The sequence below is a fragment of the Balaenoptera borealis genome, assembly GCF_965194805.1.
Source record: "Balaenoptera borealis genome assembly, chromosome: 4".
Taxonomy (NCBI): Eukaryota; Metazoa; Chordata; class Mammalia; order Artiodactyla; family Balaenopteridae; genus Balaenoptera; species Balaenoptera borealis.
The window spans coordinates 9,386,166-9,413,021 of NC_138861.1; the positions used below are offsets into that span (position 1 = coordinate 9,386,166).

The following is a 26,856-nucleotide window of genomic DNA, read 5'->3' on the forward strand; positions in this document are numbered from 1 at the left end:
TCACAGATGCTCGGCTCTAAGACACCACCAGCAGGTCCCGTTATCAGGTAAGCCTCAGTGGGGCTGGGGCAGAGCAGGATGGAGTAGCCCCAACACAGATTCGAAAAGGACCCGGTACTAAAAACACCTGGCACGAGCATAATTATTGCCCGGTACCATTTCTGTGCAACTCTTGGAATTTGGCAGTTCCAAAAAAAAAAAAAAAAAAGTTATACCCAGACCAAAAGAAAGGGAGTGGGCAGGATGAAGAAAGCTTCTCTTCACAGAGGTTTTCTGGCAATACTTCTAAACAGCAATTTGTCCTATTATTAAGAATTACTTCGGGCTTCCCTGGTGGCGCAGTGGTTCGGAATCCGCCTGCCAATGCAGGGGACACGGGTTCGAGCCCTGGTCTGGGAAGATCCCACATGCCGCGGAGCAACTGGGCCCGTGAGCCACAACTACTGAGCCTGCGCGTCTGGAGCCTGTGCTCCGCAACAAGAGAGGCCGCGACAGTGAGAGGCCCTCGCACCGCGATGAAGAGTGGCCCCCACTTGCCGCAACTAGAGAAAGCCCTCGCACAGAAACGAAGACCCAACACAGCCAAAAATAAATAAATTAATAAATAAATAAATTTATAAAAATAAAAAAAAAGAATTACTTCTATTCTACTTGAATATTCATGAGATTTAGGACATTAAATCTCTTTTCTCTCATTAATTATGTATTTTTCTCTCATTAATTAATGTATCAAAATCACACCATTAACAACAATCATTGAAAAGGAAAGTGTTGCTCAATTTTAAAACAACACATCTAATTTTATTAAATTCTGCATTTTTGTTTATTATGCAAAAAATGGGATTTCCTTCTCTGCTTACTGAAAGATGTGGTTCTTTCTTTAGAGGACACATCCTTTAATAGGGAGTATTCCCAGTCAGTTAAAAAAAGAAACAAAAAAAAACTGTGCAGACTTTGATTTCATGTTGTCTCCTAACTGCAGGAGGAAGAGGCAAGAGTCAGGGCTGTGGCAGGAAAATGCTCCCTCTCTCTCGCTCCTGCTGCCCTTTTAGCTCTTACTGCCACGCGCTGAGCTCACAGGAATTGCAAGTTCACGGATCCATGCACTTCGTATAAGCCACACACTTCTGATACTGTTAAGGCCGTGCTAAAAATATCAAAGCAGCTCACTTCAAACTCAAATGTTCTAAAAAATAAAAACTCAAACCCACAATCCAAACTGCAAAAGGATCTTTTTTAAAAGGCCCCAAACAAGCAAGTTAACACGTAAGAAACATTTCTCCAACTGAAATACGATTTTGACCGTAATAGAATACCTAGGAGTTGTAGAGCACTTTCACATGCATTAGTGTACAACCCACTTTACAGATGAGAACATTCAGGCTCAGAGAAGTCAGTGTCCCTGAAAGGACTCCCCAGCTCTAAGCCCAGGGGTGTTTCTGCATCACACCACAACAGTAAGCAAACCCATTAAGACACTGAATGCAAACTTACATTGCATAGCTACAGGTACTGTTTGTTGTTACATTGAGTCCTGGGCAGAAGTTTTGTCCCAAAAATTCATTATGCTGCAAAGCCTGTAACACACGTGGGAGCAGGGCAAGGAAAACAGTTTTAAATTTCAGAAAGTTTCCAAAGAATTATCACAGTCACGTCCTCTGAGTTTAATCTCTATTGTTATTTCTAAAAACAAACCAAGCTTCACGTTCACAGTCTTTGTCACACCAAAGCAACTAAAATTATTTTTCCTGGCAATCAAGAGGCCTAGGGTTGGGATTTTGGCTCTAATACAAAAGCCAAGAGGAGAGATCTTTGGCTGTATTATCCCATAGTTCTTTCCTTCTTCTCTCCCCAATTTTATAACCCCATAAACACTATAATTAAAATGATACAGCGGTACTCAATGACTATTGTTAATTTATAGTAATCTTTTGTATTGTTCTTGTTTGTTCTCATCCAAACCACTTACAATTCTTGGGAGTTAGAAACTTAATTATACTATATTAAGGCACAGTTTTCTCTGGAGTTGATTAGCTTTCTAAAGCCAGTAGTGGCTGTATTGTATGGTCTTTGTTTTTCTTCTAATTTCCCTTTCAATTTAAAATATGTATTCTAGACTCCCATCCTCTCATTAATTTCTTTAATGAACTGAAACACTGTATTGTTTTATATCAATTAGTAATCTTTGTCCTTTATTGAGTTATCTCCCAATCCTTCACCTCCCTCAAACAACAGGGTGACTGGAGAAACCCCAGGTGATTATCAAGGTGACCCAAGGCTTAACAGGAATCTCTCCTTCATTGTCCTAAAACTCGCACAGCTCATGGCTGGGGACATGAGGTGGTTAGGCTTTACTCTGGCTGTTCCCAGCATGGGAACAATGAACCAGTCACAGGGACAGACAAGGAGAACATACCGCAAAGCCATATCGAGGAATGCTGAAGTACTGAAGCCATGAGAGCCAAGGCACAACGGTTCTGAGATTTACCAACAGCCCTGAAAATATCTACAAAAAATAAATACCAAGAATCAGAACTGGTGGAGTGATTTCATGAAGAATTCTAGCAAATACCCTCCTTGAGTCCCCGACAGCCTTGTGAACACTTCTGCCTTGAAATCCCTTCCACTACTCTGAAGACTTACCTTATCCTCCTAGTATATGTGTATCTCTCTAGAGCTGAGGCTGTTTAGGGCTCTAAAGGAATAACAATATATCTATAATATACGTTTTATTTAACTGGAAGATTTTTAATTGTTGAGGCTTTTACTTTCTCTGTAACTGCACACAGTGGAAGGTCAGTAAGTACTGACTGCTCTAATGATACAACCAACTATATGTTCCCACCAACAGACACACCCGGACATATCCTGAGCACCTCAGGCCCCTATTTCCATGAACACAGTAATATTTTCTATTTACAAGGGTTTGCATTCTATCTCTGTATGACTTTAGGAATAATTTTGGGTCCAAAATGCATGCTTAAAATAACCCAAAGACTGGAAGTGGTACACAGCATGATATGGTAAAAGCACAGCATAAAATATGGTCAATACCTTCATTTAAAGCTACCAAAAAGCAGTATTACAATGGAAATTCCAGGAAGGTCTGCTCCAGCAAGAGATGGCTACATGAGAAGAGGCTCACGTAAAACATCTCCTAACTGGCACAAGGCACGCTGGGATGGGCATAACAATGACAATGTTCCTGGTGTGACTACATAGTTTTAAACTTGACTTAACCAAGTGCTTCATACATAAGACAGCATCTCTGAGTAAACTAACGGTCTTATGACTGGTTTATAAAGTTCTATACACAAACCCTTAAATAATAACAAGTCAAAGCATCTAATATATCAAATAAAACATTTTTGTATTTGAAGAACATCTTATTTATTAGATGACATTATAGAAAATGTACATAAAATTGATCACTTTCTCAATACTGTTTAGATTGGTAGTTTTCAAACTCAGAAATGGAAGAATTAAACTTTGACAAGAGTTGGTGCTAATTACCTACCTTTTAAAGACAGGTACTGCTACTCTAGCAGAAAGGGCATGTGGATTAAGTAAATAGGCTACACATTCCTGTTTACTTGATGCTAGTGGGGAAATGTGGTAACTGGTTCCCTTTACCTATTGAATCACCTTTGTGCGTGCAAAATGTAGGGCCATGGGGACTTCCCTGGTGGCGCAGTGGTTAAGAATCCACCTGCCAATGCAGGAGACACAGGTTCGAGCCCTGGTCCGGGAAGATCCCACATGCCGCGGAGCAGCTAAGCCCGTGCACCACAACTACTGAGCCTGCGCTCTAGAGCCCACGAGCCACAACTACTGAGCCCGCGTGCCACAACTGCTGAGCGCACGTGCCACAACTGCTGCAGCCTGCCGCACCTGGAGCCTGTGCTCTGCAACAAGAGAAGCCACCGCAGTGAGAAGCCCGCGCACCAAAACGAAGAGTAGCCCCCACTCGCCGCAACTAGAGAAAGCCCGCGTGCAGCAATGAAGACCCAATGAAGCCAAAAATTAATTAATTAATTAATTTTAAAAAACGTAGGGCCATGTAAGGTTAGGATTAAATAGCTGCTTAAAAAAGGTAAACAGAAATATATTGATATAAAGGAATGTCAGGAACCCAGAAAGGAGGGGACCTAGTACTGGAATTTTTCAGTATTTTTAAAACACTCCTTTTCAAAATACTGGAGGGACGCAAGATAGACCCATGCCACATGCTGCTCTGTTTTCATGGAACTTAGTTCTTCCCTTGCTTGGAGAGTAGTTCATCCAACCAAACCATCTCAGCTGCCAGTTAAACAAGCCAGCAGTTCTCTCACACCAGCAGGGAAGTCAAACAATGAACCTGTCATTTCTACAATTTTTTTAAATTTGAAAAATCAAAATTTTTCTGGTTTTTAAAGTTCCAATCGATCAAGCTTTCACGATATGTCACCAAGAGGCATCTTTTTAAAGCTCATCGGTAACAACATGTTAACTAAGGTTATAATAACTATATTAGAACAGTAGCAAAAAAGGCTGGGTAAGAGGAAGAAAAAGCTGGTATGTTCTCTAATAATATAAGCTATACTTCAATATACGGCCTCCTTAAAGCAAAAGGATTTACAGAATCCTCAAGCAGATTTTACAGGATAGGTGAATCCGGGGGGAGAACAAAGGGAAATAATTAATGTCTCAGGGAAGCACAGTTCATACTCACCATCATAAACACAAAGGAGATGGTCATGAGAAGCGTTGCTATGGAAACCACGCTCTGACCTGCTGCTATGGCCAGTGCCATTGAACTGGCTGAATAAGCCACCATCATCAGGGTAAACATCATGATGAAGAAGGCCTCCACCTGTGGTTTCAATCCTTAGGGAGCAAAGAGGGGGTTAATCCGACTGTCTACGTCACGGTGTATCGGGGATTGTTATTGCGCAAATAACACTATAATATTTTGAGAAACTAGTATCAGATGGAAAAAAATTCATCCTCTATCCAACCACCCTGGGTCACCACTTTCATTGTTCCCCCCCAATATAACTGTAGGACGCTATACGCTATATGCAGTTTTCTTTCTTTTTTTAATTTATTTATTTTATTTTTGGCTGTGTTGCATCTTCGTTGCTGCGCGCGGGCTTCCTCTAGTTGTGGCGAGCGGGGGCTACTCTTGGTTGCAGTGCACGGGCCTCTCATTGCGGTGGCTTCTCTTGTTGCAAAGCACGGGCTCTAGGTGCGCAGGCTTCAGTAGTTGTGGTGCACGGGCTTAGCTGCTCTGCGGCATGTGGGATCTTCCCAGACCAGGGGTCAAACCTGTGTCTCCTGCATCGGCAGGTGGATTCTTATCCACTGCGCCACCAGGGAAGTCCTGCAGTTTTCTTTTACAGGCTCACTGCATAAGCACTTTTCCACGTAACACTTGTGCTTCTTTATTTGTAATTATTAACAGTTTCTGAGTGCCTGAGGTGGAGAGCTGCAGGCAACACAACTGGCCAGAATTCTACTGCCTTCTCTTCTAAGACGGAAACTTGCCAAGACCACATTCATTTTACCTAGACACCACCACATTACTCACTGTTTGTTGTAAATGTATTAGTGAAGATACTGGGAAGGTCAGGATTACATGCCTTCCCAGTGGTTTTAAAATCTGGGGGATGTGTCCATAATCCAAGTCTCCCAAGACAAATCACCCTATAACTCTGGGATTGAGGATGGGGTTAAATTAAGTTTCATGAAACTGCTTTGTAAACGAAAATAGGCTAATACTGTGGGTCATACAAAAATCTGAAGATTTTGGAACAGCCATAAGAACACCAGTTAGGAGCCTGAGGGTCTAGGTTCTATGCCTAATTCTTTACGACACACCTCTTACTTGTAACATGGAATTTTAAACTCAATCAATAGTGCTTTGTCAGAAAAGAAATATTTCTGGTGCGTGTGTATGTGAGAAATATATGGAAATGCTGATACAATGAGCCAGGGGTGTAGTCTAAACACAATGCATAAAAAAATCTATCTGTCTACATCTATCGAACAAATATTTTTATCACCAGAAGTCCCTATCTTTCATTATCTTTATACACACACACACACACACACACACATAAAAATATAAATAGATAAGTAATAAATATCCCAGCTCCAGCTCCTCCAACATAGTGTCAAATAGTTTTAGGAATTATTTCCATGTTTGTATATGACACAGAGTATCTCTGTTTATAAAATATAGTTTTATAAATAGTTTTTAAATTACTTTGGAAAAAGTCTTGCAAAAATCTCCTCCGAGAACAGTTATTTCAGAGCGTACATAATGAATAGATGCTTCCTTATCTCAGGAGTTGATTTACAGTTTTGAGAACTGAAGCACGCCTGCAAAAAGTCCCCTCATATCCAAGACGAAAGACACATACCTTTCGTTTCATTGCTTACCTAACAGGAAGTATGTGATACTAGTAAATATAATACTTGGTAACATCCTCATGGGGAGTAAATCAGATAACAGTTTTCCAAAGAAGTAAGATGACACTCTGTAATATCCACTGATATATTCATGTCTAAAAACAAAGATTCACATCATACATCCTAGGTTAGTTTAAGAAGGCCAAGACCAGAAGATGAAACCACTTGCTATACCTATTTCTGCTGCCACCCTGGATCTAAGAACTACAGCTTCCACGTGGTAGAAGCTTCCTCGAGGCTAACCCACCACCCTTCATCCCTGTCAGCACCAGGCACAGGTCCCGTGTGCGCCTCCCCTGGGACATCACCCCCCAAGGCTCTGTGCAGTGACCCCTCTTCTCACTGCGTAACTCCCTCCAAATGCCGGCCAGTTTGCCCTCCGAACACACACTCCAGGGGGACGGGTCCTGCATCGCCTCCCTCTCTTCCGACAGTGGCTCTCCTTGAAGGTCAGCATGTCAGAAGCTGATCTCAGCGGTCACAGAGGCTTTTCTTCTTCCCTACTTCTAATTATGAAGAAGGTGGTGTTGCTATTCTCCGAGCCTCAAATGCAGCTTTGGGTCACTAATCTGTTTTTACTTCTTCCACTATCATGACAAAAAAAAGAAAATGGCACTTCTTTCCATGATCATGCCTGCCAACCACACAGCCCTGTCGGCTATCAAGTCCTCTTTTCTTCCCTCTCAAGTTCTAGATCCCTCCTCTTCCTGAGAGCTTCCTCCTGTAAATCCAAACTATTCCACCAAGATCTTCATTCTTCCCCTCCCTCATGATTCCTTTACGCAACATGTAAACATGCAAATCTCTTCCAACTTTGACAAACACAGGAAACAGAACCGCCCACCTTTATTTTAAGGCTGCCCTCTGGCCCCTTCCATTCTCCCTTCCACTGAGGGCTTGGTCTATATTCTTGGTCGGCTTCACCTCCTCACCTTGAGTTTACTGTTCGGCTCGCTACCTTCTCTCTACCAAGCCCCTCAAGCTTTCCTTGTGACAGTCATCACGACTTCCTGTTTGCCAAACACACAAGATCCTTTTCAGCCCCTTATTCCTTGCTTTCTCTGCACCACTGGGTGTGCGGCTAGGCCCTAAACTTGCAACTCCTTTCTCCCTTGGTATCAGGCCCCATGTGCTATGACTCTCCTCCCAGCCTCTGGGTGCTCTTTCTCAACCAACACTGGTAATCCCCAAGAACCAAGCCATGGCCTGATTCTGGATGTGACCAGTTTGACCAGTAGCCCCCTTCCGGAAACAGAGACCTACTCACATAAAGAGCTTCTTCTCGACCACCAGGAGCTCCACGGCCGACACGCTGCTGAAACACTGGTTGGTGGTCAGGAAGAAGAGCACCCCGGCCCTGTGATGAGAGACAGGGAACGAAAGCACTGCAGTCAATTAAACGTTCTTCGGTCCTTTGTCTACCTGCAAAACTCTTCCCTCGAATGATATCTTCGCACGTGAAACAAACAACTGTTCTGGTTGAAACTGAGAGGGAAGCATGAGCCCCACCAGGTCACTCCCCCACCCCTGTGTCTCCACAGTGATACCCCTGGGACCCCATATAGCACAGTTTGAAATTCATGACCTAGTTTGCTACCGACTGAAGTGCAGCCTCCCCAAATTCCTGTGCCGAAGCCCTAACCCTCAATGTGACGGCATTTAGAGATGGTGCCTTTGGGAGGTGGTCCGGTTCAGACGAGGTCATGAGAGTAGGGCCCTCACAATGGATTAGTGCCCTTAGAAGAAAAGGGAGAGACATCAGAGCTCTCTCTCTCTGCCATGCAAGGACACAGCCAGAAGGCAGCAAATCAGAAGAGGGTCCTCTTCAGAACCCGACCATGCGGGCAACCTGATTCCCAGAACTGCGAGAAATGAATTTCTGTGGTTTAAGCCACCCAGTCTGTGGGTCTTTGGCACAGTCTACGGCAGCCAAGCTGACAATTACATAGGTCATAAAAATACTGTCACCTTGGATTTTAACTAACAAAATGCCAAGTGCAGTTCCTAATGTATGAACGGAGAAACAGTGAGCCAAATAAAGCTTGCAAAGGTTAAAAACCTCTATTAGCCACTTCTTTAAAAGTTGAGTAAAGAAGAAACTAAGACAAGGCAAAATGAAAGCCTGTGGAGGGACATCTTACTGTGTACATCCCCCTCACAGCCACCAGCACAGCCGTGATAGTCTCCTTGACCACCCACTGCCAATGGGGTTTCTTTCCAACGGGCTCAAAAAAAAAAAAACCCAAAATAATGCTCATAAAGGAAAAACTAATTTGTGCACCTATGAGAAAAGGAAGACTATTAATGCTTCTCTCTCAGTAAAACAACTGAAGTTTAAAAAGGAAAGTACTCAGTTAATCTACACTTTGAGAGAAATATGAATTTTATGAAAGCATGCCCACAGTCCTGAAACACTGTTGGGCTTTCCTTCCTAACCAAATGATTTAATTGACATTGAGGATGTGAGTTGAAACCAAAAGAGATGAGGCAACACATCATTTAAATGACACACAAACAAGAGAATTTTTAAAAATGTAAACCCAAGCGTATAACCCTCTAACAAAAAGAGACCATAGACACTCAGTAATTGGTTTTAACACTCCCTCCTCCCAAAATAAAGAACTTAAGGAACAGGCTGTCTTAAAAGTAAATGTTTAGGGACTTCCCTGGTGGCACAGTGGTTAAGAATCTGCCTGCCAGTGCAGGGGACACGGGTTCGAGCCCTGGTCTGGGAAGATCCCACATGGTGCAGAGCATCTAAGCCTGTGCACCACAACTACTGAGCCTGCGCCCTAAGCCCACGTGCCACAACTACTGAAGCCCGCGCGCCTAGAGCCCATGCTCCCCAACAAGAGAAGCCACCACAATGAGAAGCCCGCGCACCGCAAGGAAAAGCAGCCCCCACTCGCCACAACTAGAGAAAGCCCGCGTGCAGCAACAAAGACCCAACGCAGCCAAAAATTTATTTTTTATTAAAAGAAAAAATAAAAAGAATCCGCCTTCCAATGCAGAGGACGCGGGTTCGATCCCTGGTCGAGGAACTAAGATCCCACATGTCTCGGGGCAACTAAGCCCGTGCGCTGCAACTACGGAGCCCGCGTGCCCTGGAGCCCAATGCGCCACAGCTAGAGGGAAGTCCACGCACCGCAATGAAGAGTCCGTGCGCCGCAACGAAAGATCCCGCATGCCGCAACTAAGACCCGACGCAGCCAAATAAATAAATAAGTAAATGTTTATACAATAAATAAATGGAAAAAAGCCAGGCCTATAATGCGAGCAACTATGCTACTTTCTGCACACAAATAAGCCTAATATCAACATAAAAGCTAATTTCAGAAACACAGGACATGGCAACAATTCAGCTCAATTTGTTAAGTGTTACATCTAACAGTACAATAATGTTCATAAAGATTTTGAACTAGTACACAGTGAAATTCCTCCTAAATCATAAGGTAATTTATTTTATACTATACAGATTTTATTGTTAAAGAATTTAACGTACTCTAGTTCTTTTCAAGGTGGTAATTCATGTCTGTAATGTCTGCTTATTGATGCAAATATTCTTAAAATATCTCTTCCCTTAATATACATTTATTTGTTTAGTTACCTCCACAACTCTGTAAGGTAGTTGAGTTGTTAGGTCAAAGAAGTTCATATTCCATACATCATTATACAGGTTAGAGAAAGAACAAAGAGAGCATCTCCCTAAGAATAATTCATTCCCAAAAAAAGAGAGCCAAACCACACTGGCCTCCAGGGCAATTTCAAATGATAAAAAGTGGCAGTAAGCTTAAGTCAAAAATACAAATTAAAATAGCTCCAATGATCTATTTTTGCAGAAAACACTTGAAGAAACAGTTAACGCTCTTCTAAATTTCTCTGGGTTCTTCTACCAAGAGCTTTAATGACTAGATTTCTAGTTCCTCTCTTAAATTCCAGTTGAGGACAGGCTTCCCAGTATCTTTTTTCCAAATGCTTCCCACTGCACAACACAAAAGACCCACAGGCTCTAGATTCCTGTGTTATATACTCTGTGCTTCACGAAAAGATGGCATCTACAAAGGGTACAAACCATCAATTACTAGCAAGTTTCGAATAAACCAGAGAAGAACACAGCCCTCGTGGAAGATAAAAAGAAAAACAATAACATAACTCTAGAAAAAAGCTCCAGTAATCATCTCACTATCTGATGCCCCATAGGAGATCTCTTACTTTACCTGAGTGAAGAATTGACCTTTATGCTTGTTCTGCCTTTCATAAACAATCATCCTTTTCCAGATATCAAAACAGATTCAACTTAAGCTACTACAGCTTTGCTCAGTAGTGAAATGGGGATAAAACCATCCACTTCTTTGGCTGGGAGGGTAACCTGAGACCCTGGATGTAAAGCCCGGAGGACAGTGCCTGGCCCAGGGCGGCTCTCAATAAATAATGCCAAGGAGAACTCTGTGGTCTTCCACTCTGCTCAGCACCTCTATTCAGAGCATGTTGTGGTCCATTACAAAGTCTCATCAGGAAACATAGCTTTAAGGGCACGTTATGACCGAAACCAGGGAAGGTAAACTAACGTAAGTACTAACCCTACAACAGAAAAAACTGAGTCCCCACCACCACCCCATGTCAAACAAATCAAAACCTTAAAAGGAAATTAACTCACAGGCAACAAAAGAAAAAAGCAGATAAACTGAACTATGTCAAATTTTAAAATTTTTGTGCATCAAAGGACACACCAACAGGGACTTCCCTGGTGGTCCAGTGGGTCAGACTCTGTGCTCCCAATGCAGAGGGCCCAGGTTCAATCCCTGGTGGGAGAACTAGATCCCGCACGCATGCCGCAACTGAGGAGGCTGCACGCCACAACTAAGAAGTCCGCATGCCGCAACTAAAAGATCCCGCGTGCCGTAACTAAGATCCGGCGCAGCCAAAATAAATAATAAAATAAATAAATATTTTTTTTAGAAAAAGGACACACCAACAGAGTGAAAAGACAACACACAGAATGGCAGAAAATATTTGCAAATTTATATCTGATAAGGGGTTCATATCCAGAATATATAAGGAGTTTAACAGCTCAACAATCTTCAAAAAACCCAATTAAAAGATGGTTAAAGAACTTCAATAGACATGCTTCCAAAGAAGAAACACAAATGGCCAATGTGCACATGAAAAGATGCTCAACAATACAATAATCATTAGGGAAATGCAAATCAAAACCACCATGAGATACCACTGTCCACTAATGAGGGGGGTTATTTAAAAAAAAAAAGAAAACAAAAGAAAAAATAAGTGTTGGTAAGGTTGGGGAGAAACTGAAACCCTGTGCACTACTGGTAGAAATGCAACATAGTGTAGCTACTGTAGAAGACAGGGTAGCAGTTCTTCAAAAAATTAATGGAATTACCAAATGATCCAGCAATTCCACTTCTGGGTATTTACCCAGAAGAATTTAAAGCAGAGACTCAAACAGATATTTATTTGTACATCCATGTTCATAGCACCATCATTCACAACAGCCGAAAAGTGGAAACAAACCAGTGTCCATGGACAGACAAATCGATACACAAAATGTGGTATATCCATACAATGGAGTATTATTTCGTCTTTAAAAAGAAATAAGTTCTGACACATGCTACAACATGAATGAACCTTGAAGATATTATGCTAAGGGCAATAAAGCCAGTCACCAAAAAGACAAATACTCCATGATTCCACTTATACAAGGTACTTAGAATAGTTAAAATCAGAGACAGAAAGTATAATGGTGATTTCCAGGGGCTGCGGAAAGGGAGAATGGGGAGCTGTTGCTCAGTGGGTACAGAGAGGCGGTTTGGGAAGATGAAAAAGTTCTGGAGTTGCAAGGTGGGGAGGGCTGAACAATAACGTGAATGTAATTAATGCCACTGAACTGGACACTTAAAATTGGTTATGAGGGTAAATTTTAGGTTCTGTATATTTCAGCACTAAATAATTAATTCTTCCATTCAGCTTTCAATTCTCTGACTTATCCTACTCCTCAATTTACCCTTTGCTTATCTCAAATTCAAATTCGTAATCGATTTTCATAAGCTTGAAAGAAAAGTTAACAGCACATTCTCAAAATCAGGATCCAAATTTACTCACCTGTTCTGGATTCCTGCAGGATCATTTTTTAGATCGTAGAAAATGGCACCTATCACCAGTCCCAGAATGATTGTTACAATTATCTTTTCAAAAAGAAAAAAAGAATTTCAATTAAAGGTAAAAACGTAACACATTATTATCAAAATATATCTGGCTACATAATGAAACTCTCCATTGATATAGGTATTTTAAATGGCTTGGCCATAGTCCTTGGGAAAATATAAAACAGTGTATGTTATTAAGACTACTTTTTAAATTGAAATAAAAATAATTTATCTGTGCGCTAGGGAGACTGACAGGCGACAAAGTAGAAAAGCTAAGATTTCTCCCAGTGCTTTACCAGGCCCTGCCAGTTCATGGTCCAGTTCAGGCTACTGGGCCTGGGAATGCCATAGAGTGTGGCAGAACAATGCAAGCACCTAGCAAAATAGTCTGGGGGGTGAAATAAAGTCCGAGTGGCTAAGAGTTCTGGCCTGAACTCTCAACCTTTGTGCTAGTGGACATGCATAGTGTGATATTTCAAGAGGCTCCAATAAAAACAGGATGTCTTTACTCTTAACATGAAAAATAAATAAAAATGAACCAAAATTTTGAAGCACACATGAAAAAAATTCGAACAATGTAATTTTGCACAATAAGGAAGTAGGGGTCGGCAGAGTCCACGCCTGCACTGGAAAAGTGCACTGTCACTGTCACCAAAGCATTCAGCCAGCTTTCATTTCTCTGAGGGCACCCGAGTGCACCCATTACCCACCCTCCTGTCACTGCTTCCCCAGCAACCTCAGCCCGGAGGGCCTACAGCCAACAGCAGGACTAAGCTGCCAATGCTTTGCCACTCTTACCTACCTTCACCCACTCACTCTGTTTGATGACTCCTAAGAAGACTGGCTAAACATCACTTCGGTTTTTAAGACTGACAAACTGTCTCTTAAGGACACTTCTATAAGCGAAGGGGTAAGGGTTACATTATAATTTACTTAAGGAAATTCTACTTATTGTACTTTTTAGTTAAATTTAATTAAATGAATTTAAAAATATAGTAAATGATAACCTAAAGAAAACAAAATATCTCACGATGTACCTTGGAACCTTCAAAGTTTAAAAACAAAACAAAAGAAAAAACCACCTCAGTACTACAACAGTGCAGTAGTATCAAGACTTGAAGTAACTTGTCAAGACACTTTTGGCACGAAGCAAACAAAATTGCAAAACAGGATCATGACCTGTGAAGACTAGCTCGTGAAGACCAGTCTGGAAAGAATATGATTTGAGATGTCCTTAAAAATTGCCTTGCTAAAAAAGACAGTCAGAAATTTGAAAAAAAAAATCTATTACCCTGGCATATTTTAATTACCTTCAAAGTATACTATACTTCGGGCTTCCCTGGTGGCGCAGTGGTTAAGAATCTGCCTGCCAAATGCAAGGGACACAGGTTCAAACCCTGGTCCGGAAAGATCCCACATGCCGCGGAGCAACTAAGCCCATGCACCACAACTACTGAGCCTGCGCTCTAGAGCCTGCGAGCCACAACTACTGAGCCCGTGCGCCACAACTACTGAAGCCCTTGTGCCTAGAGCCCGTGCTCCGCAACAAGAGAAGCCACCGCAATGAGAAGCCTGCGCACCACAACGAAGAGTAGCCCCTGCTCGCCGCAACTAGAGAAAGCCCGCGCGCAGCAACGAAGACCCAACGCAGCCAAAAATAAATAAATAAAAATAAATAAATTTATAAAAATATATATAAATATACTATACTTCACGTCAACAGATCAAGCTTCCAAAATAAATAATAATAACCCCATCAGCATGTGTGCATGCACATGTACACAAGTCTATACTTTCACCTTCTATAATAGTCAGACTTTTAAAATTGGACACTCCACATGCTTTGTTTCTTCTACATTCAAACTTAGTAACTTATGTTAACAGACTGTCAGTTTTATTGTTTGGATGTTTCCTAAAGGTTTCAAAATTCTTAAAGTATTTTCAAGGAAACTTTTCAAACAGATTGACAAAATGATTAATCTCATAATTTTGTCATGGTTTTACAAGATGCGTCTATGTTTTTCCTTCTTACATTAAGGAAAAGAAAATAAACAGGAAAACTAAACGCTGCTTAATGGAGCAAAGAAATTCTATTCTATGAGTTCTGTGCAGCTGGCTTCTTTTGAAAAGAAATGTCCTAAATGTGTTATTCTATCTTTGTTCAAATGTGTTTGTCAACATTTCTCAAGGTGGATTCTAAGGGATGTTTATTGCTGTCACTGAAAAAATTAATCCATAGCCAAATGTTAAATGTGCTAATAGAAACAATGACTCTCCAAGAGATATGACAGTATTTTCCAAGTTGATTTGATCAGGAAACCTTTGGCACATTAAATGAACATTAAATCTTCTCATACAGATAATCCATTCGTTCCAATATCTTCCAAAGACAACCTTTGGTTAAATGCATTACCAGAAGCAAAGTCTAACTCATGTAAATGACGAGTTCAAACCTAAGTATGGCTGTAAGACTACCCATACCAGATTTATCTTTTATTTATCTTTTTATCTTTTTATGGCTGTAAGCCATAAAACATTTTAATAGCTCCACATTCAAACACTTAGAGAAATAAAAGACACACTCACAAGATTATAAAAAACCCTAAACCAGAAGTCAGCACGCTATGGCCCTCAGGCCTATTTCTGTTCAGTCCACGAGCAAGCATAGTTTTTTACCATTTTATTAATGGTTGAAAGAAAAAAAAGAAGAAGAATATTTCTTGCCACATGAAATTTACATACAATTCATATTTCAGTGTCCGTGAATAAAGTCTGATTGGAACACAGCCATGTTCATTTTTTTAAATGTCTTTATGGCTGCTTTCTGGCTAAAATGGCAGACTTGACTACTTGAGACAAAGACCACATGAGCTGCAGAGCCTAAAGTATTTACCCTGTGACCCTTTACAAGAAAGGTTTGCCTACTCCTGTCTTAAGCTAACATTCCAGCATTGACACATCTGAAGAAGAGTCCTGCCCCCCCCCCCATGCAGATGCTCAGGGAGATGCAAGCTTCTATCCCTGTTCTGCAAGACTGTCACTGCTCTGAACATCGTTGGGATTCCTTTTGTGGAACTGAGGTCACTGAGGAGGTAAGTAGGCTGAACGTGCAACTTGGAGGCACTAGGCATTGGGTTTGCATCTGAAGAAAGCCTAGCACCAGAAGGTGCAGAAACCTGGTGTACTATTACAAAGAGCTCCGCATTCTAATCGCCCCTGCCCAGAGCTGCCAGGCGGAGTCAGCCCTTGGTAGCGGCAGGGGGCTGGCTCCAGGATCCCCGGGGATCCTCAAAATCCACAGATGCTCCAACCCCTCAAATAAAATGGGGTCGTACAGTCAGTCCTCCGCACCCGTGGGTTCCTCCAACCTCAGCGTGCGTGGAACCCGGGATACTGAGGGCCGACTGTATGTGACTTGGACAAGGCATTTAGAAACCACTTTTAGAGGCAAGAGAAATTTACTTTCCAAATAAAAAAGTCTAATGCATAAATCAAACTAAGAATCACCTGCCTTCTATCATCTCACGGTTGAACAATGGATAACCAGGTTGACCTTACTTACAGAATTTGTTCCCAAATGACATCAAATCTACTCTAAAAGGATAAAAACGTACCTTTGACTGAAAGTACACAAAAGTGTTCATGTTCTGACAGAAATGCCAAATAACAAGTACAAAACTGTTTGGAGCAATTAGCAGTACGTCTCAAAGAGGGATATAGGCTCTCAGCATTAATACTTAGAAGGCGACAGTACTGCGGTATGAAAATGATGGCGCATGTGGTAAGAAGTCCGTGATGTTTCACTGGAGACAACAACATGCCATCGTTTGGCACTTGGCAGAAATTCAGTGATAATAAAATCGGCCAACCCCAAAATAACTGGCTAAACTGACTTCCTTAGAAAGGATGGGGCTTCCCTGGTGGCGCAGTGGTTGAGAATCTGCCTGCCGATGCAGGGGACATGGGTTCGAGCCCTGGTCCGGGAAGATCTCACATGCCGTGGAGCAACTAAGCCCGTGCGCCACAACTACTGAGCCTGCGCGTCTGGAGCCTGTGCTCCGCAACGGGAGAGGCCGCGACAGTGAGAGGCCCGCGCACCGTGATGAAGAGTGGCCCCCACTCACCGAAACTAGAGAAAGCCCTCGCACAGAAACGAAGACCCAACACAGCCAAAAATAAATAAATAAATTTATTTAAAAAAAAAAAAAAGAAAAGAATAACAGAAAAATCATGAAGGAGTCATTATCAACAACTATCAATGGAGTCAGCCAAAAGAGAAAAAGAACATTATTTCATCTTAATTAAGAGAAAGTCAGTCTGACAGTGGAGCCTTCCTGAACAGAATTCAAGTCTGCCTGCTACCTCTGTGTTAACCTCACGCTGTTTTAGGTGTCTAGCGCTCTCCTAAGATCAGAAGCCCTCAATGAGGAAGGTCGATCGTAAGGAACAGCATTTGCACACAGGCTCTTTGCGCAGCCAGTGGCCAGCCCTACAGCCCTCAGGGACGCGACACTGAGCTGAAAGCTTCCCTGGCCACTTTCCACCTGACGTAAGATGCAAACCAACCCCTTCCCTTGCTCTTCCTCTTCCCCCCCTTCCTCTCTTTCTCTTCCTTTCTCCACTTCTCTGCTTAAACTCTCTTCCTAGCCCTTTTTACCACCTGACACGCTATATATCTTATTTCTATATGAATTTATCAACTGTCTCTCCTCATAAGGAAACAAGCTCCACGAGAGCAGGGATTTTATTTTTGCCCACTTTGTTCACTGCTGTGTACAAGCTCCAAAATGCAGCACGTGATCAGTAAGAACTTGTTGAATGCATCAGGAAATGAACATGTGCGGCCACCAGAAAACCCCAAATATGGTCAAACATTTCCTTCACTTCACAATTTATGAAAAAATATTTTTTTTCTACAAAGATTATCCATTACAGCTTGTCTAAATCGACCAAAATTCTGAATTAGATAGTCCAAAAAAAAACAACCCATTAAAAAAGAAATCTTCTATAAGTAAAAACTTAATTGGGTTTTACGTATTTCTATACCCCAAATGGAATGGGGATAAATAAAATACATAAAAGTGTGGGTAGAAGGTAAGCATAATCCTAAAATAGACTGTATCAGAACCTAATGCCCCCAAATGAGTATTTTACAGCATAATTAGAAGACTCTGCCGGGTTACCTGAGCTACAGAAGCCTGGGGATTACCCAGTAAGTTTTTGAATGAACGCCTGGAAATCCATCTGAGCTGATGACAGAAGGAGGTGGCATAGGTGATCTCCTTGTAGACTGAAATCTTCTTCTTTTTCTGACCCCCTGAGAGTTGCTCTAACTCAACTTTTGTTTCCTTGAAGAAGGAGGAGTTGGCATAAAACTCAGTTAATTTTCCTATGAGTGGAGTATCTGTCTTGGAAGGCTCTTCAGTCTCCTTGGCTTTGGAATAAAAGTGCATAAAGAAGGGAAACATTATTAATAAAATAATAACTGATTTAGTCCATTTTTCTGTAACCGCTTTCTTAGATTCTTCCCTAGTACCTTAATTCTAAAGCTTGAGTATAAAAAATTATGAGATCTGTCACTGCTTTACAAAGTAGAAAAACAGAGTAAATTGGCCTACTTCCGTAAACTTATGGATACAGCAAACTCACTGATCTTTTCCTAGTTATAACATTTGGACCCTAAATCTTTTAAAATAGACTTCTCACCATATGGAGTTATAATTCCTAATAAAAAACCTGGTCTTTGCTTTTTACAATGTGCAAATGCATAAACTGCCAAGTTTCTTATTTCAAAACACTATACAGTTGGCCCTCTGTATCCACAGACGTTGAACCCAGGGGATAGGGAGGGCCTACTCTAAGGGACTTGAGCACCCTTGGATTCTGTTATCTGTTGGGGGGAGGGGGGGGGAGTTCTGAAATCAATCCCCCATGGATACCAAGGGGCCACTATGTAAACAATGGGCACTTTTTAAAAAATGGGAACTCCCCTTAGAACTGACACCATCCTATAAATGCTCATTTACAGATTAAATCAAAAACAGTACTCTCACAGACAACAAAATCTGTGTTGACTGATGCTATGAGATTGAATGTTTGTGTGCCCCCAAACTTCATATGCTGAAACCCAATCCCCAATGTGATGGTATCTGAAGGCAAGGCCTTTGAGGGATGATTAGGTCATGAGGGTGGACCCCTCAGGAGTGGGATTAGTACCCTTATGAAAGAGGCCCCAGAGGGCTCCCTCCCCACTCCCACCACATGAGGAGGCAATAATATGGTCGCTCATCTATGAACCAGGAAGCAGGTCCTCAGCAGACACCAAATCTGCTGGCACCTTGATCTTGGACTTCCAGCCTCCGGAACTGTGAGAAATAAATGTTTATTGTTTAAACCACCCAGTCTATATGGTATTTTTGTTACAGCAGCCAAACAAACTGGGACAACCAGTATCAGAGGACAGGATTGATGTAAATTCACACAGCCATGTTTTAGTGAGCTACCACGTTGCTAAGCTTCAGCCAACTCAATTAGGCAATAATCTGTGACTCTCAACAGATTTGCTAACCTTCACCGTCTGTGTCTTCTCTGTTTAACACCACAGCACAGGAGTCTCCATTAATGACGTCCAGGAAGAAGTCTGCAGGGTTATTATAGGGCTCACAGTGGTAACCTGCAAAAGAAGGTAACTCAGGTACACAAACTTGATAGTCTTGGGAAATAAAGACTCAGGGGGTGAGGGAGGCGTTGCTGGGAGAGACAGGATCTAACAATTTCTCCCTCACTTTTCTTCTCTCATCTCCCCTCACTAATTTACCGCTTCCTTTTAATCGCACAGTATTTCAACAGCTTTCTGACTCTTCACAAAACAGCACACTCCAAACCAACCTTGGACTCTTCCCAAGTCTTCTGTTAGTGCTTGGTCCTTACCCATCATAATTCATAAGACCTGAAACAGCTATCAATATGCTCTGGTGCTTATCAGAACTTCTTCAGAAATCTAGATGTAGGTCCAAGAAAAAAAAAAATAAGTTGAAAAAAAAAAAAAAAAAAGCTATAGAAGAACTAATGTTCTTTAAAGCCAGCTAAGGCATAGCAGGACTGTGTCTGGGAGAGGCTTGGGGTATGTTCTGCTCTCCAAGTGCACCTGGGGACTGCTAGAATGCCAGTACCCACTTTAGCAATGATTGCTTTTGCCCCTATTAAATTCAGGTCCAAATGGTCCTCTGTTATGCTCCTGTAATTCCAATATAGAAAACAAATCACCAGAGCAGCATTCTCAAGAGAATGTGGCTGGCACAGCATAGCTGAATGCTTACCCTGACTTCTTGTGGCACTGTAATAGGGAAGAACAAATCTGACTCCATATTGGATCTGTTTCTTTTACTTTAACCTTTGTATTCTATTGCTTCTGCTACAAGTTAAGAATGTTGCCTAGAGCCTGAAATATTCAGGATAGCCCATTCTCAAGGGTCTGATCTTTAAAGGTGGAACACTTTTCCATTCATAGAGAGATAAAGAGTTGCAGAACAGAGAATAATGTTTGTCTTGTTGGAGGTTTACAGGAACACCATGACCAGACCTAGGTGGACAGTCGCAAGAACAAAGGATTCCGACACTAAGAAGTTTTCAACAACCAGCCACACCCCCTTCCCTTTCAGTATAAAAGAAGCCTGAATTCTAACTCGGGGAAGATGGTTCTTTGGGACACGAGGCCACCATCTTCTCGGTCTGCTGGCTTTCTGAATAAAGTCTCTATTCCTTGTCCCAGCAACTCATCTCCTGATACACTGGCCTGTCGTGCAGCAAGCAGCATGAGCTCAGACTCAGAAGCAACATGATTTATCTGAACTCAGCTTGGCCTGTAGTGTGATCCTTAAGTTCATCCCCCCTAAACTCCCTAGACCCATGCAAGGCTTCTTAATTTTAAATGACAGAGACTAAACAAAAACATTTTAAAATGTGGTTAGCAAACATTTAAAACTATATTTGAGTTCGTGAAGCATCATCTATAATCATATCCAAGGATCTCTAAAATGAAGCAGATTGCGTAAGTCATAAAAAAAATTACGTTATTTCTATTTAAATAGAACCAGGAAATCCAGAGCCATCAGAATGTTGGCCCATTGATGTCAGGCTTTCGACGAGCCGTTATATTGACAGGTAATTCACACCCATGCTGAATCCGCAATCTAACGTTACTAGAAAATTAAGTAGCATCTCCACGAACCCCCAACCAAGGTAGATCAACATCCCATGTAAGGGAAAAACATGATAAAGCCTAATCTGTATCATGGTCAAGAAGACAAATAATTTAGGGACATTAGGCCTTTCCAAAAAAATTCAACTGACAGATAACTGGCTATGAGGCCAATATATTTATTGAACTGTTAGGGAAAGGTCAGCAGAACTGAGAAGGAGAACAGATACAGACCCAGTAGAAATACACACACACTCACACTCTCGCACACACACTCAAACAGGATAGAAAAAGATACCTAAATAACAAGCTGGCACTGCAAAGTGAAGAACTAGCACTAAACTAACTGAAGATGTTTCGGAGTAGTGGAAACCACGGTATATCTACTCAAACAGCTCTCCAGGTGACCCCTTTGTTCTCCTTTAAGATACTATTAATGAAGGATCTTACTTCATAGAGAAGTCAACCATACCAGTGGATGCAAAGTAACCCAAAGCCTCCTGAGCAGGCCCGTGGAACATTAATCTTCCTGAGGCCAACAAGGTAAGGCTATCAAACAACTTGAAGATGGAATAACGAGGCTGATGAATGGAGAAGATGATTGTCCGTCCTTGTTTAGACATCCTGAATTAAAAGTGAGGAGATAACGAGTCATTAAACATCTGAAACTTGCATTTCTTGGCAACATAGTTTATTATTCCTGCCTTTAGATCATTTGTTCCTCTTTCAACTTGATTTTCTCTTACTAAATTCTCATCTCATATTATCTGTCTGATAGGTAGAGAACCTAAATTCAGTGCTTTCATGAAACACTAAGGTTTCTAAAATGTGTTCCATGGGTCGTCTAGAATCAATCAGAATATTAATTAAAAATACAGATCCCTGGACAGTCTACTCAGACCTATTGGGTCTATGGAACCATATTTTTAACTAGCACCCAGGTAATTTGTAAGTACACTCAAGTTTTAAAACTTACTATGAACTAAATATTAAAACAATGGTCATATGCCCCATCTTCATTGATCATTTAAGTCTTCTGGCTCTTTAGGAACTGGTTTTCATTCATCTGCCCTAATAATACAATTAACATTACTGAGTACTGACTAGATCTTTGCTAAATACTTTATAGATGACCTCATCTAAATTTACACAATATTGTTATGAGGCAGTACCAATAACTTTTATTACTGTTATATAACAGATAAGGCTTAGAGAATTAAGCAATGGTTCAAAAGTGTCACTGTTAGAAGGAGCAGGGCTGGGATTTGATCCCTGGTCTAATACCGTGGCCAAAAGACAGTAACTCCTATCTTTATACAGGAGTTACTACTTATGGGTAGAAGAAACAAAGGCCAAAATCACTGTTCAAAATCTGATATTATTGAAAACACTTTATGAGAAGAATCACATCAATTCAAGCATTTCCTAAGCACTTACTATATGCTAGCCAAGAAAGTTTGTTCTGCCTCAAAGACGACAGGCCAACAGACCAATCATTTCAATACAAGCTGGAACAGAAGTAGCTGAGGGTGCCCTGTAAGCCAAATAGGAGACTAACCCAGTCTGAAGATGACGTAAGTAGTGTATCAAAGGGGCCAACAGGAGTAAGCCAAGAAGAGAAAGGGCAGTCAGGAGGGAGGAAGATGGCAAACAAAGCATGCGATAACAAGGCCTACTCCAGAAACTACAAGTAGTTCAGTGCCATGGCAGAGCTGAGGTGTATGTGTGGAGGCGGGGACTGAAAAGAAGACTGCATCAAAAAGCAGGCCCATGAGAAACCCCGTCACTCAGAGGTGGAACGTTAGTCAGTAGACAGTAAGGAGCCAGTAAAGGACCGGCAGCAGGGAGGCGGACGGGTGTGAGAACTCTGTACTCCGAGCGTGGTCTGAGGACCACTGAGGCATCAGTATCAGTATCTTCTATTAGAAGTGGAGAGGCCTCCCCTGGTGGCACGGTGGTTAAGAATCTGCCTGCCAATGCAGGGGACACGGGTTCAAGCCCTGGTCCGGGAAGATCCCACATGCTGCAGAGCAACTAAGCCCGTGCGCCACAACTACTGAGCCTGCGCTCTAGAGCCCACGAGCCACAACTATTGAGCTTGCGAGCCACAACTACTGAAGTCCGTGTGCCTAGGGCCCATGCTCTGCAACAAGAGAAGCCACCGCAATGAGAAGCCTGCTCACTGCAACAAAGAGTAGCCCCCACTCGCCGCAACTAGAGAAAGCCCGCGCACAGCGACGAAGACCCAACAAAGCCAAAAATAAATAAATAAAATAAATAAATTAAAAAAAAAAAAAGAAGTGGAGAATCTTGGCCTCCACCTCAGAGCTCTAGACTCAGAATCTGCATTTTTAACAAGACCCTTAGTGATTAGTGCACACAGTGGAGCTTGAGACAACTAGGTTAGCGCTCTCCAGTGTGAGGAACGATGCTTGTGTGCTGACTAGTCCAAAACATAATGAAACATAACATAGTCCAGTATTCTATGTCAAGTCATCATTCTCTATGAACACTGTAACATGGTTACAGATAATAAAAATATCATGGATGGATGCTCTAACTGATCCTGAATCCCAGACCTGTTACTGGGCTTTCTATCCTGTTCCATTGATCTATATTTCTGTTTTTGTGCCAGTACCATACTGTCTTGATTACTGTAGCTTTGTAGTATAGTCTGAAGTCAGGGAGCCTGATTCCTCCAGCTCCATTTTTCTTTCCCAAGACTGTTTTGGCTATTCGGGGTCTTTTGTGTTTGCATACAAATTGTGAAATTTTTTGTTCTGGTTCTGTGAAAAATGCCATTGGTAGTTTCATAGGGATTGCACTGAATCTGTAGATTGCTTTGGGTAGTAGAGTCATTTTCGCAGTGTTGATTCTTCCAATCAAAGCACATGGTATATCTCTCCATCTGTTTGTATCATCTTTAATTTCTTTCATCAGTGTCTTTTGGTTTCCTGCATACAGGTCTTTTGTCTCCTTAGGTAGGTTTATTCCTCGGTATTTTATTCTTTTTGTTGCAATGGTAAATGGGAGTGTTTCCTTAATTTCTCTTTCAGACTTTTCATCGTTAGTGTATAGGAATGCAAGAGACTTAGGTGCATAAATTTTGTATCCTGCTACTTTAACAAATTCATTGATTAGCTCTAGTAGTTTTCTGGTAGCATTTTTAGGATTCTCTATGTATAGTATCATGTCATCTGCAAACAGTGACAGCTTTACTTCTTCTTTTCTGAGTTGTATTCCTTTTATTTCTTTTTCTTCTCTGATTGCTGTGGCTAAAACTTCCATAACTATGTTGAATAACAGTGGTGAGAATGGGCATCCTTCACTTGTTCCTGATTTTAGAGGAAATGGTTTCAGTTTTTCACCATTGAGAACGATGTTGGCTGTGGGTTTGTCACATATGGCCTTTATTATGTTATTAAGTTCTCCCTATGCCTACTTTCTGGAGAGTTTTTATCATAAGTGGGTGTTGAATTTAATCAAAAGCTTTTTCTACATCTATTGAGATTATCATATGGTTTTTCTCCTTCAGTTTGTTAATATGGAGTATCACATTGATTTGTGTATACTGAAGAATCCTTGCATTCCTGCGATAAACCCCACTTGATCGTGGTGTATGATCCTTTTAATGTGCTGTTGGATTCTGTTTGCTAGTATTTTGTTGAGGATTTCTGCATCTATGATCATCAGTGATATTGGTCTGTAGTTTTCTTTTTTTGTGTGACATCTTTGTCTGGTTTTGCTATCAGGGTGATGGTGGCCTCGTAGAATGAGTTTGGGAGTGTTCCTCCCTCTGCTATATTTTGGAAGAGTTTGAGAAGATAGGTGTCAGCTCTTCTCTAAATGTTTGATAGAATTCGCCTGTGAAGCCATCTGGCCCTGGGCTTTTGCTTCTTGGAAGATTTTTAATCACAGTTTCAATGTCAGTGCTTGTGACTGGTCTGTTTATATTTTCTGTTTCTTCCTGGTTCAGTCTTGGAAGGTTGTGCTTTTCTAAGAATTTGTCCATTTCTTCCAGGTTGTCCATTTTATTGGCATAGAGTTGTTTGTAGTAATCTCTCATGATCCTTTGTATTTCTGCAGTGTCAGTTGTTACTTCTTTTTCATTTCTAATTCTGTTGATTTGAGTCTTCTCCCTTTTTTTCTTGATGAGTCTGGCTAATGGTTTATCAATTTTGTTTACCTTCTCAAAGAACCAGCTTTTAGTTTTACTGATCTTTGCTACTGTTTCCTTCATTTCTTTTTCACTTATTTCTGATCTGATCTTTATGATTTCTTTCCTTCTGCTAACTTTGGGGTTTGTTTGCTCTTTCTCTAATTGCTTTAGATGTAAGGTTAGGGCATTTATTTGAGATTTTTCTAGTTTCTTGAGGTGGGATTGTATTGCTATAAACTTCCCTCTTAGAGCTGCTTTTGCTGCATCCCATAGGTTTTGGGTCGTCCTGTTTTCATTGTCATTTGTTTCTAGGTATTTTTTGATTTCCTCTTGATTTCTTCAGTGATCTCTTGGTTATTTAGTAGCGTACTGTTTATCCTCCATGTGTTTGTATTTTTTACAGTTTTTTTCCTCTAATTGATATCTAGTCTCATAGCATTGTGGTCAGAAAAGATACTTGATACGATTTCAAATTTCTTAAATTTACCAAGGCTTGATTTGTGACCCAAGATATGATCTATCCTGGAGAATGTTCCATGAGCACTTGAGAAGTGTATTCTGCTGTTTCTGGATGGAATGTCCTACAAATATCAACTAAGTCCATCTTGTTTGTCATTTAAAGCTTGTGTTTCCTTATTTCTTTTCATTTTGGATGATCTGTCCATTGGTGAAAGTGGGGTGTTAAAGTCCCCTACTATGATTGTGTTACTGTCAATTTCCCCATTTATGGCTGTTAGCATATGCCTTATGTATTGAGGTCCTATGTTGGGTGCATAAATGTTTACAATTGTCATATCTTCATCTTGGATTGATCCCTTGATCATTATGTAGTGTCCTTCTTTGTCTCTTGCAATAGTCTTTATTTTAAAGTCTATTTTGTCTGATATGAGAATTGCTACTCCAGCTTTCTTTTGATTTCCATTTGCATGAAATATCTTTTTCCATCCCTTCACTTTCAGTCTGTATGTGTCCCTAGGTCTGAAGTGGGTCTCTTGTAGACAGCCTATATACAGGTCTTGTTTTTGTATCCATTCAGCCAGTCTGTGTCTTTTGGTTGGAGCATTTAATCCACTTACATTTAAGGTAATTATCGATATGTATGTTCCTATTACCATTTTCTTAATTGTTTTGGGGTTGTTTTTGTAGGTCTTTTCCTTCTCTTGTGTTTCCTGCCTAGAGAAGTTCCTTTAGCATTTGTTGTAAAGCTGGTTTGGTGGTGCTGAATTCTCTTAACTTTTGCTTGTCTGTAAAGGTTTTAAATTTATCTGTCGAATCTGAATGAGATCCTTGCTAGGTAAAGTAATCTTGGTTGTAGGTTTTTCCCTTTCATCATTTTAAGTATGTCCTGCCACTCCCTTCTGGCTTGCAGAGTTTCTGCTGAAAGATCAGCTGTTAACCTTATGGGGATTCCCTTGTATGTTATTTGTTGCTTTTCCCTTGCTGCTTTCAATATTTTTTCTTGTATTTAATTTTGGATAGTTTGATTAATATGTGTCTTGGCATGTTTCTCCTTGGATTTATCCTGTATGGGACTCTCTGTGCTTCCAGGACTTGATTAACTTTTTCCTTTCCCATATTAGGGAAGTTTTCAACTATAATCTCTTCAAATATTTTCTCAGTCCCTTTCTTTTTCTCTTCTTCTTCTGGGGCCCTGATAATTCGAATGTTGGTGCGTTTAATTTTGTCCCAGAGGTCTCTGGGACTGTCCTCAATTCTTTTCATTCTTTTTTCTTTATTCTGCTCTGCGGTAGTTATTTCCACTATTTTATCTTCAGGTCACTTATCCGTTCTTCTGCCTCAGTTATTCTGCTATTGATTCCTTCTAGAGAATTTTTAATTTCATTTATTGTGTTGTTCTTCATTCTTTGTTTGCTCTTTAG

The 26,856-nt window shown here is 41.1% G+C and overlaps 1 protein-coding gene across 16 annotated transcripts in view; it reads right to left on the reverse strand.

Annotated features, from left to right (window-relative positions):
• Positions 1-26,856, reverse strand: part of ABCG2 (ATP binding cassette subfamily G member 2 (JR blood group)) — a 164,490-nt gene that overhangs the window by 938 nt on the left and 136,696 nt on the right. For 14 of the 16 annotated variants that reach the window (XM_082391680.1, XM_082391679.1, XM_082391672.1 and 11 more), the window contains 9 exons: positions 21,290-21,441; positions 19,186-19,290; positions 17,801-18,051; positions 12,574-12,656; positions 7,721-7,810; positions 6,424-6,548; positions 4,712-4,866; positions 2,417-2,506; positions 1,495-1,577 (listed from right to left, as the gene is read on the reverse strand). In XM_082391680.1, the coding sequence (XP_082247806.1) occupies positions 1,495-1,577; positions 2,417-2,506; positions 4,712-4,866; positions 6,424-6,548; positions 7,721-7,810; positions 12,574-12,656; positions 17,801-18,051; positions 19,186-19,290; positions 21,290-21,441 (1,134 nt within the window). Of the gene's footprint in view, positions 1-723; positions 1,148-1,494; positions 1,578-2,416; positions 2,507-4,711; positions 4,867-6,423; positions 6,549-7,720; positions 7,811-12,573; positions 12,657-17,800; positions 18,052-19,185; positions 19,291-21,289; positions 21,442-26,856 lie in introns of those variants that run through there. The other 2 variants (XM_082391683.1, XR_014244544.1) reach the window with 2 other exon arrangements.